The 17,748-nt window shown below is 57.5% G+C and overlaps 1 protein-coding gene across 2 annotated transcripts in view; it reads left to right on the forward strand.

Moving 5' to 3' along the window:
* The first annotated feature begins 638 nt into the window (after positions 1–638).
* AJAP1 (adherens junctions associated protein 1) overlaps positions 639–17,748 on the forward strand; it is a 122,078-nt gene continuing 104,968 nt past the window's right edge. The window contains exon 1 of one of the 2 annotated variants that reach the window (XM_045475422.1): positions 639–791. In XM_045475422.1, the coding sequence (XP_045331378.1) occupies positions 763–791 (29 nt within the window). In that variant the 5' untranslated portion in view covers positions 639–762. Of the gene's footprint in view, positions 792–1,839; positions 2,020–17,748 lie in introns of those variants that run through there. The other variant, XM_045475423.1, reaches the window with a different exon arrangement.

Raw genomic sequence — 17,748 nt, forward strand, 5'->3', positions numbered from 1 at the left:
CGCCTCCTCGGCGCGGCGCCGCCGCCGCGCGTCCCCACGCCCCGCGCTGCACGGCGCCCTCGCCCCGCGCGCCTCCCGCGCCCGCCTCCTGCCGGCCTCCGGCGCCGCGGCCGTCTGCAGAGCGAGCGCTCAGACGGAGCCCCCGGCCAACTTGAGCGGCGCCGGCCGGCGGCGCACCCCCGCCGGAGCCCCCTGACCTGGCGGCGCGCAGAAGCGACCCGCGTCCTTCCGCGTCGCCGCCGCCCTCACCCCCGGACCGCGCCGCCCCCTCGGCGCGGGGCTGGGACCGGAGGCGAGAGCCGCGCCACGAGACACGCACCGTGCGCCGCGGCGCCGCCCGGCCTCCCTCCCCACCGCCCCGGAGGGCGAAGCCGCGTCTCCTCCGACCCTCGCCGCGCGGCCGCAGCGCCGGAGCGCGCCCCTCCCGGGCCGGCCGTGGGCGCCCCCGCCTCGCCGCCGCCCTCGCCGGCTCGCCCCCGGAGGGGCGGCGAGCCCCGCGCCCCGGCCCGAGGATGTGCGCCCCCGCGGGCCGCCCCGCCTGAGCCATGCGCCCCAACGGCGGCGGCGCGCCGGCCGGCATGGAGCCCCGCGCGGCCGCGCTCTGACTCGCTCTGCGCCCCGCGGCCGGCGGGCGGCGGGCGGCGGGCGGCGGCGGACCGAGAGCCGGAGACCGGCGCCGCGGGACGGAAGCGAGCGGGCGCGGGCGCCGCGCAGATGGCCGGGGCGAGCAAGGTCTGAGGCTCCGCTGCCCGAAACGTGACCATGTGGATTCAACAGCTTTTAGGACTCAGGTGAGCGACCCGGCCGGCGCCGGGGTGCGTGTGGCTGCGTGGGTGCGTGGGTGCCGGGCTGGGCTGGAGCGGCGCTCTCCTTAACGTTGCGAATAAAGGGACCCCTCCCCGCTCCCCGCTAGCGGCCGGAGGCGGCCGCGGGAGCCGCGTCCGGGTGCCAGTCCCGAGCCCGGAGCTCCGCGGCCCCGCAGGGAGCGGCCGGCTCTCCCTGCCTGCGCGCGTCCGGGTCCGGCCAGGGGTGCCCGCCCCGGGTCCCCGTGCAGCGGGGCCGGCCGGTCGAGCCCGCGGCTCCCGGCGCCAGCAGCGCAGTGTCCTGGCCTGCCGCCCCGGCGCGCCTCCTCCCCGGGGCCCCGGCCGGCCGTGGACCCTGGGCGGGTGCCGGGGCTGCCGGAGAAAGCCAGAGCTCTCCCGGCTCCCGGCTCCCGGTGAGAGCTGGGCAGGCGGAGTTGGAGGAAACCAAAATCAAACAGCCACTCCGCCCTCCCTTCTCCTTTCTCGGGGCCCCAGGGCTGAGCAGGGGCCTCCCGGGCTCCCAGCGGCCGATCCAGCTGTTTGCCGGTGACCTCCGGGCCCGACGGGCGCGCACAGCTGGCAGGCAGCTGGGGCGGGAGACTCTGGGGCTCTGGGGGAGGTGCGCGGGCGCCCCCCTCCCCCCCCACGCAGACACCCTCGGGAGCGCGCGGGGCTTGTCTAGGTCGGGACTCCAGGGCCAGGTGGCACCAGGGGGTCGAGCCGGGAACTCGCGGCAGGGGTACTCAGGAAGACCCTTTTGGGCAAACTTTGCCCGCTTGTCGTGGCGCTCAGCCATTCGGCCCGTGCCTCGGGCGGCCTAGGGCCCAGGAGTGCGCGGTTGTCTCGTTGGTCCCGCAGGCCGCCCCCGAACCGTCCGCCCGCCTGTCAGGGGGCTTCGCCGAGCCGGTGCGTTTGGGTCCCGGGTTGCAACCGAAAGCAGGGAGGACGTAGGCGGAGGCGGAGAAAGCGCGTGCGGTTCTGGAGTTTGTCCACTGGGATGCACTGCGCTCCCGCGCTGGGGAGGAAAGGGCCGGTAGGTGCTGGGACTACTGCCGGAGCCGCCCCCACCGCCGCCCCATCGAAGCTGGGGGGAGTGAGCCGAAGCGAGACCCAAGTGCGCGACCTGATTTTGAGAAATCGGAAGAGTGTCCTCTGTCGAGCGCGCCCAGCGTTGTCTAGCTACCTTTGATTTATGAGACAAACCCGCACCCCGGGGGTAAGCACTGTTTAGAACATCTAGAGAGAATTGTCAAATGTTATTATCCGCTTTTTTTTTTTTTTCTGGAAAGCGGCACTCCTTTTTCCGGTGGCTGGTTGGCCAGTGTGGGCTTTAAAAGGTTAACGGTGAAGCGAATCCTGTTGGGTATTGGCCTGGCCTGAATCGATACCGTGTGCTTGGACTAGATAAGGTTTAGGCTCCCTGTTCTGGGACGCAGACAAAATGGATCGAGGGCAGCGTTGCCGGGTGACCCCCTCCAGGTGCCCTGCCATCTGCCTCTCAGGTCTCAGCCAGCCCCGGAAGGCCTCGGGAAAGAGCAGAGGGTCCCAGCCCCGGCTCTGGGCTCACCTCCTGCTCCCAGATGCTTCCCGAGCTCCTGTCTGGTGCTTCATTTCTGACCGACTGCTGGCAAGTTATTTGAGCTGATGTGGTTTCTTTCTTTTTATTATTATTATTACCAGTAAGTTGCTAGATCGAAAGATTAGTACATTTTGATAAGGGGAGAGGAGAGTAAATACTATGGAAAGAAGGCTCTGTGTTGGTTCAGAATTCACTAAAACAGTTCCTCTAAAGCATCCCCAAGTGAGATCTCTTTGGGATTTTGCTGTAGGAAATAGTTCTGTTGGTGATTTTGAAGTTTGACCTTTCGTTGTTGTTGTTTTTTGTTTTTCCTTCAGTGTTAGCACAAGAGGTTTTCTGTAAGGGTGCCTCTAAGGACAGCCCGTCACCTGTCTTGGAGGCTGACCGGAGAGGGCTCTGTCATGTCTGTGAGAGCCACCCCCTGGCCAGGAGAGGTGCCTGGCCGGGAGGGTCTGTGTGCTTTTAGCGTCGCACCAGGCAAGGGTCGCAGTAACAAAGCCAGGATCGCTTGCTTGAAAGCTGGAAATGCACTTTTTCCTTGAAGAAAGCCGGTCATCATCTCTGCTTACACGCCACTCTGTGGCTCCCCGGGCGAGCTCAGGGCACCCCTGCTGCCAGGCTTGGAACCTGGTTGTGTCAGGCAGACGCTGAACCCGGAGCCCAGGTGGCGGAAAGCAGCTCCGGGCGTCACCTGAGCGAGAAGCTCTCTGCTCGGGCTGCCGAGACGAAGTCTGGGCTCGGTGTCTGGCTTCTGTGTTCGGCCAGAGCTGTGCAAGCAGCCTTTTCCTCTCGCGAGGCGGAAACGGACGGAGCCGGATGGAGCCGTTGCTGTGCCTGCGTGGTGGTGGTGGTCTCAGAGCTGCAAGCACGGATCAAGGTGTCTGTCGAAGGCAGCCCGTAGCTTGACTGGCTGGGTCGCAGCTCCGACAGTAAGGAGCGCGGAGCCCAGCTCGGAGGGGTGCTGAGTAAGCACGCAGCGGAGTCCGGCTGCCTCCTTGCAAGCGGCCTCGGAGGCTGCAGGCCACCGCGCTGCAGCTTTCCTCAGGGGCTGGGAGCGTACAGGACATCGGCCAGGTGTCCTTCCCAGGCTGTGCTCCCGGGGGGCCGCTCTGTCTGTCCTTCCACCGCAAGGCCCCGGGTGCCTGTGTGTCTGCGTGGGGGTGGGCGTGGGACAAAGCGATGTGACGGTCTGTTTTCACGGGGTGCTTTTCAGCCCCCCCCCCCCGAGTGCTGGCCGCGCACGCGGCACCATGTTTGGGCCCAGCACGTGGACCCAGCGGTTTGCCCCTCACCGTCCCCACCTCGAAAGTCCTCCGGCAGCTGGGGACTGGCCAGAGGCGTTAGGAGGACGGACGGCGTCAGAGGCTCTGTCCACAGGCGTCGCCCTCCCGGTGAAGCCTGGCTCGTGCCCATTTCCAGCTGCTGACACCAAATTGGTCGCAGCCGGAATCCATCGCGCGTCCGCAGCTGGGATGCTCATCGGGGACAGGGATGCTGGAATAAATGGCCATTCTGGGAGGCAGCTCGAATCTTTCCAGCGCGGGGGCACGTCCCCCTCCCCTCATGCCACGCCCACCCAGGGGATCCACCGGCCAAGCGGAGGAGGGGCTGGCGGGCCCTTCCCAGTCTGTCCTTTCTGTTGATTTATTGTAATCACCTGCTTCCTTTTCTTCCGTGCATCCAAGAGGGCGATAAGTAGGGAGCAGGGCAAGCCAGCGGAGACAGCTCCACGCCTCCCCGAGACGCCTGTCTCCGTGTCTCCGGAGAGGGACTAGCCTGCTTCCCCACTGCGTCCTGCGTCCTCTTGGCCGGGGTGGCTCAGCTGTCCGTGGGATCTGCGGCAGCCCAGCCTGGCCTTGCCGTCCCCCAGCCCGCTGGCCTGGGCACCACCAAGATGTCTGGCACAAGACGTTTCCCTTCACTTCCCTGGGCTTTTTGTGCCCAGACTACCCTGCGCAGCCCTGTGGATAAAAGCTGCACCCTGGGTCTTGATGAAGTGAATAACCAGCAAACCCCGACCCACCCATGACTCCGGAGCCTTCCAGAGCCCAGGGGCTCCTGTCTGGGGTTACGTAAGAGTCCTCTGCTTTCCATATGAGTAGTTGCCAAGTTTTCTTCAAAGGGCTACAAGTCAGTAGAGACCAAATTGATGTACAGATTAGCTTGGAAAGCCAAATATATCCTTGATCTAGATTTTCATGTTTGAAGTCTGGCTCGAGAGGGTTCCTCCTGCCCGATGCCGGTCAGACACGAGGGGGAGGCAGGAGCTGGGCCTTGCTGGAGCTGGAGCAGACCAGCCATGGGGCCCACTGACTCTCCTTCTCTAAGACCCCCTTCCAGGAATTCAAAGGAGTCGGTGAGTCATGAGGCCGCCCGAGTGGGGACCGGCAGTTACGTAACTCAGATTAAGTCTCAGTTAATAGAAAGTCAGAGGCTGCAGCCTGCCCCTGTCAGAGTTTCAGGGGCCCTGGGGTTGGGGGGCCGGGCTGCCCGGTTCTCCTGCCATGTCAGGGCGGGATCGGATGTGATCGCCTGCAGGAGGCCTGGCTGCCCCAGCCCCCCACTTGGGCCATCACTCTGCGCTCCGGCAATCGGCGAGGAACAGCGGGGTATTTCTTCACCGCCAGGCCCCCCAAACCCCTTCCAGAGGAGGGCGCAGGATTGGGGCCAGCTGCCTGATCGTGTCCCAGCAGCCCCTGGACGGGCCCGGTGAGCTGTGCTGGGTTGCTGGGTCTTGTCTTCTCTCTCTGGCAAGGGCTCCGGGAGACTGAGGAGCCAGAGACCCAACATTGCTCTATGGGGGGAGGGGATCCTCATCACTGTGAGTCTCTCCGGCACTGAAGGCGAGCCCAGAACAGGGGTGGCAGGTTGGGTGGGAGTCCCGTGTTGGCAAAGGGCAGGGTCCTGCCACTGGACCAAGGGGACCCGGGGAGGGGGTGCTGGGCTAGTATTCGCATTTCTGTCCCCTGCCTACACTCTGCAGAGGGTGTCACTTTGTTCCCCGCCCCTCCCCCCCACCCCCCAGGAAAGGTTGGTGGCAGCCATGCTGGGTCCATCCCTGTTTCTGCCCTCCCAGCCTGTCGTCCACCATGCCTGTGCTGTCCGCTCGCTCGGACGTCTGCCCTTTGCTGCACTTCTTTGTGGCCAGCCAGGGAGCACTGGTGTGGCAGGACCCACTGCTCCTCTGCCCTCCCTCTGTTCCCACCCCGTGTGGACAGTTGCCTGGCCCATGTGGCTCTTGAAGCCTTGTTGCCGGCCCTCCCGGGGGGAGTCAGTGCTTGGGCCTGTGCGTGACCTCAGGGGCTTCTGGAAAGCGAAGCGTCTGGACCTCGGAGACCAAGGGGGTGTGTCCACTGGAAACCGGTGCTCAGGCTTCCTGCTTTGCCCGGAAGAGCAGCCCTGGTCTCTGGACTGTGGGCTCACGAGGGCAGGGACTGAGCCTCGTCCTTTACTGCCTCCTGAGAAGAGTGCGTGGCGCACAGCAAAAGCTCAGGAGACGTCTGCGCCTGAGTAAACGTGTCCGTCTGGCACCGTGCCCTTGCTTCGTCAAGTCTTGCCCTGTGGTTAGTCGTCCTTAACTCTGAGGCGTAGGAAAGGAATTCCCAGCCGGACCTGCCTCAGGTGTAGGCCCTGTCCTGCCCCAAAGAGGTACACCATTTCTTCCACCCTACTTCCTGGAGCTCACATTTCCACCATTAGAGATTCTTTTCTTTGCTGTGAGATTTAGTCACAATTGGAATGCAGACGTGTTTGGGAAAAAAGCAATCCTTATTGAGCCCTATCAGTCATCACGGGTTTGCTAGGAGTGAAAGTATCCGATATCTAAGTGTCTGGGAGGAGGAGTGGCTGTAGAGGGGAAGAAAACACGAAGGCAGGTGGCACAGGGGTGGCGGTGGGGTCGAGGGGGAAGGTACCACCGAGGGAGGTTGGGGAGATGTGGGGTGGGGGGGGGGCTTGGGGTCAAATGCAAACTATTGGCCTCACAACTGGACTCCGTTCTCCCCTCCTTTTGGCTTTTTCGGGGACGGGAAAGTGGGTTCATGCGCGGGACTAGGAAACCGTGGAGCTGACGGAGGCAGCTCCTTTGAAAGAGAAGGTTCTGGTCAGTCTGTGAGTCCACAGGTGGGCGGGTAGGTAGATGTTGGGGAGCGGTCGTGATGCACACACACCTCTGGCCCCTGCGCTCCTGTCCCAACGGTGAGCTGCAGAATTTGTGCCGGACCAGATAGCACGTGTCTGCTTTTCTCAAAACGTTGGGGCAAAACTGACCTACGTTATCTTAGTTTCAGGTGCCCAGCTGGACGATCCGGGGTTTGTAAGTCGAATCGGCGTCCAGCCCTTCGCTCAGTTACAGAATTTTTTTCCCCCACTGGTGGTTGCTGGAGTGTGGGGTGGGGGTGGGCAAAATGGGCGTAGGGGGTCGAAAGCTGCAAATACGCGGTCATAAAATGAGTAAGTCACGGAGTGGCACGGGCGGCCTGGCGACTCTTAGTTAATCCGACACGTCCGCCTTAAATGTCTGTGCACCCGAGAGATGACGCCCCGATCCCCGATCTCGTATTCGTTTCATCCACACCTGTAGTCCGCTCCTGATTCCCGCGTGCCTGGGGGCTGGCTGGCTGTGAGCAGGTGCCATGCAGACTCCAAAATAAGAAGGTTTCTGCCCTCGAAGACCCCACGCTCCAGTAACGGAGGGGGATACGTGTCAGTGTACAAATAGTGTTGCCAGAGCAGAGATCAGCACCGTCCGGTAGGAAGAGAATATGGGCCACGGCTGGGACTTGGGAGCCTCAGGCGGCTGTGGGTTGTCATACTTACTGGACAGTGTCCTGTGGAGACTTAGAAGTGACAAAAGGAGATGTTTCAGAGCCTGCCACCCCTCCCCCCAACCAGTGTGGGACTTCGGTGCCGTCGCTCGTTAGTATGAGCTCCGCGGAAGGTCGGGCTGGCCAGCAGTGTACGATTGCTGTGCGTGCCACATCCTCTGTGCCTGGTCAGGCCAGTGATGCGGGTAGAGCACTGAGCGAGGGCTGAGGCAACAGCTAACGGCCTTCGGGCCCAGTCGTCCCAAGTGAGAGACAGCTGGCCTGCAGGTAGGTGGTTCACACCTTCTGGAGCCGTTCCCATACTGGGTTGTAAGGAAGTGCTTTGGGGGACTTAAGAGGGGGTGACAGAGCCTGCTGACTAGTAACAGAGGTGTCACAGGCCGGTGGACAGCCAGCGGAGGGCTAAGACAGCAAATGAGAGAATAAGACAGAAGGCCGGTCACCTTCCGAAGGGAGAGCTGACCCCCTAGAGGGACAGTTCCAGGGTAGTGCCCCAGGGTGCTCCAGAGCCAGCATCGGCTGGAATGTACCAGCGGCTCCCGAAGGAACACACCCGGGGGTGACAGACATCCCCGGGGCTTCTCCGGCCGCGTGCGCACCAGACCTGACCCAAGGGCAGGCCTTCATTCTCTCCCCTGAACTTAGCGCTTATCACCTATGTGATCCTGAGAGTCTGTGCCACCTCGGGCCTCGTGAGAGGGGGACAAATGGTGAATTGCCAAGGTCTGGTTCTAATGAAGACGTTTAGGAATATTATTCCAGATAAAAGTGTGTGTGTGCATGTGTGTGTGTGTGTGTGTGTGTGTTGGGCACTTTGGAGACCAGTGGACATCAATGCACTTAGAGAGGGCCTGGCTGGGTCAGTCAGTTGAGTGCCCGACTCTTGATTTTGGCTCAGTTCATGATCTCACAGTTCATGGGTTCAAGCCCCACATTGAGCTCTGCCCTGACGGCTCAGTGCCTGCTTGGGATTCTCTCTCTCTCTCTCTCTCTCTCTCTCTCTCTCTCTGCCCCTCCCCAACTCATGCTCTCTCTCAAAATAAATTAAAAAAAAAAAAAAAAACTTAAAAAAAACACTTATACCGGGAGCTCCAACTCCAGGTGAAAAGACCAGTTCTTAAAACAAAACTCCTCCCGCAGAAGGACGCTTGCTGTGTTCACAGGGTTAGGCGTCTAATAAGAAAGGGTGGACCGTGCCTCATGAGAACCTGGCTGCTGATAAAAAATAAAAAATCCCTAACGAGATATTAGCAAACCATGTTTCACCGTATGTGGAAAGAAGTGTATACCATGTGGGGTTTATTCTAGGGGTACAGAAATGGCTCCACATTTGAAAGTCGGTCAAGGCAATCTGTCAAATGAAAGACTGAAGCAGAAACACCATATGAGCCTCTGCATGTGATGAATTCAGCATCTGTCCATGAGAACTGCCAGAGGTGTAGGAACAGAGGCTCACTTTCTCCACAAAAGCCCACAGCGAACTTCACGCCTAATGCTACGAAACTGGAAGCTTTTCTCCTGGAGATCAGGAATAAGCCAGGGATGTCTGCTCTCACTCACTCTCATTCAGCACAGTGCTGGAAGTTCTAGCCAGAGGGGACAGAGGATGAAAAGGCAAGAAAAGACATACAGAAAGGGAGAAATAGAACTGTTCCTATTTGCAGATGATGTGATTGTCCACACAGCAAGTCTCATGTAATCTATTAAAAAAAAACCTTCTAGAGCTAATGAATGATTTCAGCAAGGTTGGAGGACACAAGAGAAATGAATCGCATTCCCATCTGTTAGTAACAAACACCTGGACCCTGAAATAAGAAATGCAGTGGCATTTACAGTCACTCCCCAAAACGAGACATTTCAGTGTAGACCTAACGAATCGTGTTATGCTCATGACTCGCGTGCCCAGTGCTATGTGGGGCTGATGGAAGAAATCAAAGAAGAATCTAAATAATGGAAAGGCATACCATGTTCCTGGACAGAGAGACTCAAGGAAGGAGGCCACTTCTCAAACTGATATAGAAGGTTAACATAATTCTTATCAACATCCAGCAAAACATTTGCACGCGTAGATGAGATTCTTCTAAGATGCATATGTGAAGGGAGGGGAACTAGCGATACCTAAAACAGCTTTGAAAAAGAATAATAAAGTGAGAGGAATCAGTGTGATTACAAGGCTTATTATGTAGCTGCCAAAGTCAAGACTGTGTGTCTTAATGGAGGAACAGATATATAGATTTTTCCACAGATAGATTCCCACAAATATGCCCAGCTGATTTTTGATAAAGGTGCTAATTCAGTAGAGGAGAGATAGCATTTTCCAACTAATTGTACTGGGACAGTAGGACATTCATAGCCAAGAGCAAACAAACAAACAAGAACCTTGATATTAGGTCTCCTATCTAATGCAAAATTAACTCGAAATGGGTTACATAATTACGTGTAAAATATAAAACTGGAAAAGCTTTTAGGAAAAAAAAACCCAGAAATTATTCAAGATGTGAGACTAGGCAGAAAGCTCTCAGACTTGCCACCAAAATCATAATCCATAAAAGGGAAAAAAAAAAACTAATACATTGGATCTCATCAAGGGTTTATAATTTTCTCTGTGAAAGACTCTCCTACGAGGGTGGAAAGACACATCGCAGAGTGGGAGAGAATGTTCGCAAACCGCATACCTGACAAAGGGCTAGTGTCTGAAAACATAAACCCCTCTCAAAACGCAGCAGTGAAAAAGTTGAACAACCCAATTAGAAGCAGGTGAAAGCCTCACCAAACGGGAGTGCCAGTTAGTCGAAAAGCATGGGGAGAGACGTTCAATGTCACTTCTCATCTGTGAGAATGGCTGAAACAAAAACTCCTGGCAATGGGACGCTGGCAGGGACGTAGAGAAACTGAGTCCCTCCCACACCGCTGGCGGGAAGGCACAATGGTTACAGCTGCTCTAGAAGGCAATTTGACAGTTTCTGACGACGCTGAACATGGAGTTGCCATGCGGTTGAGGTTTTCGCTCCTGGGCGTTCACGCCAGAGAAATGCAGACGTGTTCCCCTGAAGATCGGCACACACGTTTTATGGCAGCTCTATTTGTAAGAGCCTCAAACTGGAAACGATCCAGATGCCCTTCAGTGGGGCGAATGGCTTAGCAAACTGGGGTACGTTGACACCGTGGAATAGTGCCCAACAATCACAATGAAAGAACTCCCGATACAGCCAACAACCGGCACGACCATCCGGGAAGGACGCTAAGTGAACAAGCCAGTCTAGAAGCCCCACAAGCAATATGGCGGCTCCACAGCATCCTTCAAAGGGTGAAATGAACAGGGTGGTCATTGCCAGGGCGCGAGAGAGGGCAGGGAGTCGGAGGGAAGATAATGTGGCTCCATCAGGGCAGCACGAGGGATCGTTGCGACCCTCTCGGTCGCAGCGATGCCAATATCCTGCTTATATCTTTGTGCCCTGATTTTGTAAGATGTTGCTGCTGGGGAAGACGGGTAAGGGCTGCAGGATCTCTCCGTGTTACATAGTACAGTGCTTGTGAAAATCTACGATTAACTTAAAATAAAAACTTAATTAAGGAACGAATAGCCTCTACTTATCTGCCAGAGACTGGCATCTGATTGTTTGGGGGGTAGGTGTAACGGGTAGGCACCATGTGTTTGGAATGAACGACGGTCGGGTCCTGTGGAAGTGGGGCAAGGGGCAAAAACAATGCTTTACGAAAGTGGCCATGTCGTTCTGCCACATTCTTTAGAATGCAAAATAGAGCAGCATGTGAATGTGCGGTGTGGCTAATGTGATGAGATCCATCATCAGTGACAGTCATAAATGACCTGGTGCATAATTATTGGATAAGAAGACCCGTCCAGATCCTTATATAAATCAGGTCAGCTCTGAAAATAGAGCAGCCTTTTTGGGGACAGTCCCACTTTCCAGCCCTGGCACGTAGGGTGGCTCCAAGACCATGCTCCGAGGATTTGGAGTCAAACGCGGACGGAAACAGTTGGTTTCCAGATCAGCAAGACGTGAGCCTCAAGTTGGTGAAGGCAATGGTCTGTGGCTTTGCTTGTTTACATTTCCTTTTGGTCTTTATGAGAAAAGCACTGCAGTGTGTTGTGTGTGCATGGGCGCACGTGTACAAGCATGAATGAGTGTGCACACGTGTGTGTGTGTGTGTGTGTGTGCACGCACGAGGACGTGCATTCTGTAAATGCTTGTTGAACGGGAAGCTTTGCATCATTCCAAAGGCTCTATGTTGGATTTGGTCGTGAGCTTCTGTGACCCCATGGGCTGGACCCGCGGCTTCTCTTTCCATCCATTCAGGTGTAGCTAGGAGGCTCCAGGCCACCACAGTTCCTGATCTTGTCACAAGCCAAGCTTTGTGCTAGGTGACCCAGCCAACCCCCGTCCTCTTGGCCCGTCCTCAGGATCCTCATGATGACCCTGCAGTGTGGGCATGGTTGCTCTTCCCTTACAAAGGAGGAAACTGAAGCTCAGAGAGGTTAAGTGATTTGCCTAAGGTCACACAGCTAGCTAGCAAGAGAGCTCTGATTTTTTTTAAGTTTATTTATTTCCTTTTGAAAGAAAGAGCGAGCGAGCGAGCTGGGGAGGGGCAGAGAGGGGGAGAGAGAGAGAATCCCAAGCGGGCTTTACATTGTCAGCACAGAGCCCGATGTGGGGCTTGACCTCACGAACCGTGAGATCATGATGCAGGCCAAAATCTAGGGTTGGACGCTCAACTGACTGAGCGAGCCAGGCGCCCTGAGAGCTGAGACTCGAACCCAGGTTTCGTGGACTCCCAGGTCTATTTGTGTTCTTACCATTGCCCCGTATGGCTCCCATGTTTTGGATAAAATCTACCTCTCATTCTTTCGGTTAAGTTACACAGTGCCCCTTTGGGAAAAACAAAAACAAAATCCAAAACAAACACACAACAATCAGAACTGGAGGGGCCCACCTGCTGTGGCATCAGGTCCTTGTGCCCAGCTGATGTCAGAATCACACGTCCTTCCGGCAACCAGACTTTTAGGTAGAAGTTTTATAGTCTAAATGAGGGATTGTTTTGTAGCAAAGAATTGACGAAATGTCACAAAGGGGTGAAAACATGTCTGTGACACAGATACTGTTATTCAGCCTACTTAATAATTAAAAAAAAATATGTCAGCAACTCCACGGAGGCCCCTCTTGAGAGCTCTTGTGAAATTACACCGCAGAAATGAATGAATGGCCACACTGAGGAGGTTGGGTTCACATGACATAAGTCTGGGCAGAAGGATTGTCTGCCGCGTGTGTGTGTGCGTGCGCATGTTTATTTATTGGAGTATAATTTATATCCCATAACATTCCCCCATTTTGAGTGTACGATCCGATGATTTTTAGTAAATTTGCGTCTGTCGCCCCCGATGGGATCCCCGGTTCTGTTCACAGCCAATCCCCGTTTCTACCTTCAGACTCACGCAACCTCTGATCTGATTTTGGTCTCTGTGGATTTGCCTGTTCGGGCATTTCGAACGTGGAAACCTACCACGTGCCATCGCGCACATGCTTTCTTCACTCGGCCTCATGTCCGTGAGGATTCTGTGGGTTGGAGCGTGGCTCTTTGTTCTCTGTTCTTTCTGAGTGGCATTCCGTTTGCGGACATACCCCTGTCGGTTTGTCCATTGGCTGGTTAACGGGTGCTTGGCTTCTTTCTTCTTTGAGGCTCGCACAAATCATGCAGCTGTGAACATTGCTCTCGCCCCCCCTTGCTGCCCCAGGACCCTGTAAGCACAGACAGCAAGGCTTTGGGGGGCGGCGGTCGGAGAAGCCCCCTTGTGTTACCAAGTCGGTGGCAATGCACCGGGCAGGGGTCCAGGATTCCACCCCTGGGTTTGGATTTGCTCCTTCCCTTTGCTCTAAACAAGGGGCTGACTGCACACAAGCCATTGTTTATTTGCCCATTTTTCATTTGATAAACATTTATTGAGTGTCAACCGTGTCTCGCCTTGGAGAGATAAAGGAGAGCAAAGCTTTGTGTTCTGCCTTGGTGCAAAGATACCACGAAGGGGAACATGTGACTCGTTAGAAGGGCTCCCGGCTCGGGGCTCCTGCGGGGCTCAGGCGGTTACGCATCCGACTCTTGGTTTTGGTTCAAGTCATGATCTCATGGTTCGTGGGTTTGAATGCCACGTTGGGCTCTGCACTGACGGTGTGGAGGCTGCTTGGGATTCTCTCTCTCTCCCTCTCTCTCTCTCTACCTTTCCCCTGCTCACGCTCTCGCTCTCTCTCTCAAAATAAATGAATAAACATTTTTTTTTTTTAAAAAGAAGGGCTCCCCGCTGAGCTGAGCGTGGTGTGGTCCCCCAGGGCTGGAGGAGGGCAGTGTGTGGCCTGGGACTGGAGGAGAGGGGGCTGGCAGGTGGTCCTGCAGAATGTCCCCCGGCCTCTGAGCCTTGTCTGCTGCATGGGCCTTTCCACGGGGCCTGGGGGAGGCAGCTGTGCTTACCTGGGATCGAGGACTCCCTTCCGGCGGGACAGTGGTGCAAGTTTAGGGGAGTCCACCCCCAGGGAGTACCTTAGAGCGAAGGGCTTTAGCACATCTTTGTAGATGGAAGGGGCTGTGCCGTCCGTAAGCACAGGCCTGTAGATGCCGCGTGTGTGTGCCAAGGTGGGGTTAGTTCCAGGGGAAGCTGGGAGCTTTGAAGAACCTGGTTTGAACAGAGGAAGAAGTGAAGTGACTAGTTACTATTATGCAAGGAGACAGTACATTTACGGGTTATCCCGAGCCCACGTGTCCGGTAGGAGGCCGTGAGGAGGCCGGGCTCTTGGCGTCCCTCCCGGGCTGGTCCCGTGGGCTTGGGCAGGAGTCATGGCCCAGCTGGCCCTACAGGGTCTCTGCTCCCAGATGCCGGTCTAACTGCTGGTGTCAAAAGCAGGGGCTTCCCAGACCTGGGCGGGTGAGGAGACCCCCCACTCCGGGGACCAGAGCTGACTGGTGGGAGCCTCCTCGAGCTCCGTGTCGAGGAGGGTTTTGCGTTCTCCCGAGGCTTGGAGAGAAACGGTGCCCACCGACTGGTCGTCGTATCTACCCTGTGCCAGGGAGTTGCCTTCCCTCCCCAGAAGGTCCGAAGACAGAGCTTGTGAGTTGGGGTGGGCTGGACACCCTCCCAGAGGCGCGTGCATGTGAGCGAGTGCTTATTGTGAGTGCCTGATTACGGTGTTCCAGGCACTGTCCCAACACTTGACCCGTCTTAACTTGTCCTTCCAGCACTGCTGTGACACAGGCACTTAATTATGTCCTCTTCCCCGAGGAGGCTCGGAGAGGTTGGGTGATCTGTCCAAGTGACACAACAAGGGAACAGCAGAGACGGGGCTCACACCCGGGCTGTTGGGCTCTGCCACTTGTCCTCTGCACCGTCGCATCCTGCCCTTACCTTTCTGGAAGGCAGTGCACGGCTGTTGGTTGTATTTAAGGCACGTGACATCCACCAGGCCCAGGCAGGCGGCAAAGCATGGGATTGGAGCCCAGCATCGAAGGCCAGTGTCCTGCCTCCCCGACTCTGTGCGGAGCACACGCGGGCGCCCAGGATAGGGAGGTGAAAATGACACGTCCTGACCTTCGTGTATTCTGAGCCTGGCGGGAAAGGTGATGGCTACGGAGTGTGCCCTTGTGACAACAGAAGCCCGTCCACGTGGTTCGGGGGGAGGGGACAGCGTCCCTGAAGTCAGGTCTTCCTGGGGACCAGCTGGGTAGCCACGGAGGAGTAAACGCGGCTGGTCAGTTCTGCCCCACGGTTGGCCGCGGGGCCCCCAGACAGCGCTCTCCTGCTGGAGGTGGGTGGGGAGCACTGTCCCCATGCAGGCCAGGGAACAGCCCTGGGAAGTAACTGGTGATTTGGGGGAGGGAGCGGGTCATGTCTGCACCTGCTTCTGTTTCCTTAGGAAAACCTTCGCAGACACTCCATTGGCTCCAAAGTGCTTCTGCCTGGGCCCCTAAATAGCATCTCGATAGCCTAGCTCACCTTTCACGTTAGTCCCGCCCTCCTGGGCCAACCACGTGCGATCAAAAATAAACCTCAGGCCACAGTTTCAATCTCCCAGATCGTCTTAGCAAAGGTGAAGAGATTCCCCGGGCTGATAGGCTCCATTGACATGCAACTACTCTCTTTTAAAACTGACTTTTCTAAACCAGAATCGGTTCCCAGGCAGAGGCATCCCGTGTCCGTATTGCAAGGCCAGCCTTGTGGCCAAAAGCCTCCGCCGAAAGCCCTGTCCCAGCACTTGGCACGGAGTGTGGAAGAACGAGGCGGGGAAGAGCCCACCCAGGAGTTCGCTCTCCCCCACTCCCCCACCCCCTCTTTTTCGTGACGAGAAAACGCAGGACTGTACCCAGATGCTGAAAAAAGCTGCACTTCCTGCCGAGGGACATGGTGGCTTTCAGAACGCAAGGATTCTTTAGGGAGCCAATTATGCAAGACAAGAGTAAGCATGTTTATTTTTGTGACACCGCATTTCAAACTCCCAGAAAACGTTGATGGAGCGGCCCCATTAGGCGCCCGGGTGCCCCCCGATGCTGTGGCATTACACCCTGCAGGTTTGCAGGGCGCGCTTGCAGGCTCCCGGTTAGAGCCCCGCGCCGGGCCGGTCTACTGCCCGTCGCCACCCCGGAGGTCTCCTTCAGCCCCCACAGATGCAGCCTCCTTCTTCCCTCAGCGTCTTCCAGGCTAATGAGATTCTCTGCACGGAAGCCTGATGCTCAGGAACCCGGAGCCCCAAGCTCACTGTGACCGCGTCTCCTCTTCAGGTTCTCACGTCCAGGGTGACAAGGGAGGTAGTTCAGGGCTATGATTTTGTAGCACCAGCCACCCGGGCGGTCGCCAGGATTGCAGCCTAGGCTGGCTCTGGGCCTGGTGGGGCCCAGGATGGCTCTCTTCTGCAGACAAAGATGAAGTGCCCCTCGCGTGCAGGTGCTGTGCTGGGCACGGGCGCGGGAGAACCCTACTCTGGTCTGGGGGGATCATTTGAGGGGAGCGGGGCAGAGGCACCAGTGACATTTCAGGAGCCAAGAGGAAGAAGCCTGTGGCTTTACCTGCAGCCATTGGGAAGGCTTCCTGGAGGAAGTGACCCTTGGCCCCCATCAGGAAGGAGGAGTAGAAGGAAGGAAGTGGGCCCAAGAAGGAGGGTGCATCCAGGCAGAGGCACGAGGGTGCCTGGTCTTCTCGTCCCGGTGCCTCATAGGGGCGCCGAGGCCCCCGGCGGTTAAGTGACTTGCCGACTCCCCACCTCTTGGCTCTGGGGGGAGCCCAGGTGCAAGGTGTGGGCGGAGCCGGTGCATCTGGCACGGGCTGCAGGTTTTGCACAGCTGAGTAGCACGTGCTCGTGGGACACCAGAGGGAGGAGGCAGATCAGGACTCGGGCTTCCCTCCCCAGGCTGGGAGCCTCGGGGGGTCCTGGGGGAGCACTGCTCCATCACCCCGGGGTGTTCAGGGGGACAGGGGGTGCCAGCAGCCATGGAGAGACCCCCAGGGAGCAAGCGGGCCTGCCGGAGCCCCCCCCCCCACCCCAGCAGGGCCTGCGGTTCTGTGCCAGCTCCCCGTGGGGGCCCTGGGAGACCCCAGATGGGGAGGGGCTCGGGGCGGGAAGACAGCCCAGCCGGGCCCCTCGGTCGGAGGCATGGCTGTGTGGTGAGTGTCTGGTCTGTTCTCCCTCGGAATTACTCTTAGGGAGGGGACAGGCGTGAGACCCCACGGGGACAGCGCCCGACCTGCTCCGACCCCCACACCTTTCTTTTTGTCCCTGTTTCTGCATTTTTTTCTACCCTCAGAGGCCCCTCCCACCCCTCCCCTTGGAGAAGCCCACCCCCACTCATCCTGCCCTCTCGGCACCCACGTTGGCATTTCGAGAAAAGCCCCCAACGTGCAAGGTGATGGAGCAGTGGATGAGTTCAATGCGTGTTTCACATAGAAGCAGGGACACTTTGGGGGCTTGTTCCTCCCCAGGTACTGTGCTCGGGGTGGTCCAAACCTGTGTGGCCGTGAAGCTAAAATAGCTTCGGAAGAAGCTGTGTGTGTGCACGTGTGTGTGTTGTGGAGTATGTGTGCCTGTGTTTGTGTGCGTGTGGAATATGTGTGTGTATCTGTCTATGTGTGTGTCCGTGTGTTTGGAGTATGTGTGTGTCCGTGTGTGCACGTGTGTGTGGAATGCAGTGGGGCGGGGGCAGTGGACTTGAAAATCAGTGAATAAATCCTCCCTGTTCGTCCATCAGCTGCTGAGTAGTTTGGAACCTTAATTAACAAAATCTCTCCAAAGCCCTCCAAGGTCAGGAAATACCATTAGTCTTATTTCACAGATGGGTAAACTGAGGCAGGGTTCAGCAGTTTTTCTAAGGCCACACAAGCTCTGCAGAGTGGCACCCCAGGACTCCCAGTGGAACTTGACTGGGCCACTGCATGGCGGGCCGCAGTTCTGGGCGGGACATCTGGGGAGCACGGGCACATCCTTCCCGTGTCCTGTGCGCTGTGCATCTTCAGGCACCCCAGCCGGGAGACGGGCTGTGTCTGGGGCCG

Source organism: Leopardus geoffroyi, chromosome C1 (assembly GCF_018350155.1).
Source record: "Leopardus geoffroyi isolate Oge1 chromosome C1, O.geoffroyi_Oge1_pat1.0, whole genome shotgun sequence".
Taxonomy (NCBI): Eukaryota; Metazoa; Chordata; class Mammalia; order Carnivora; family Felidae; genus Leopardus; species Leopardus geoffroyi.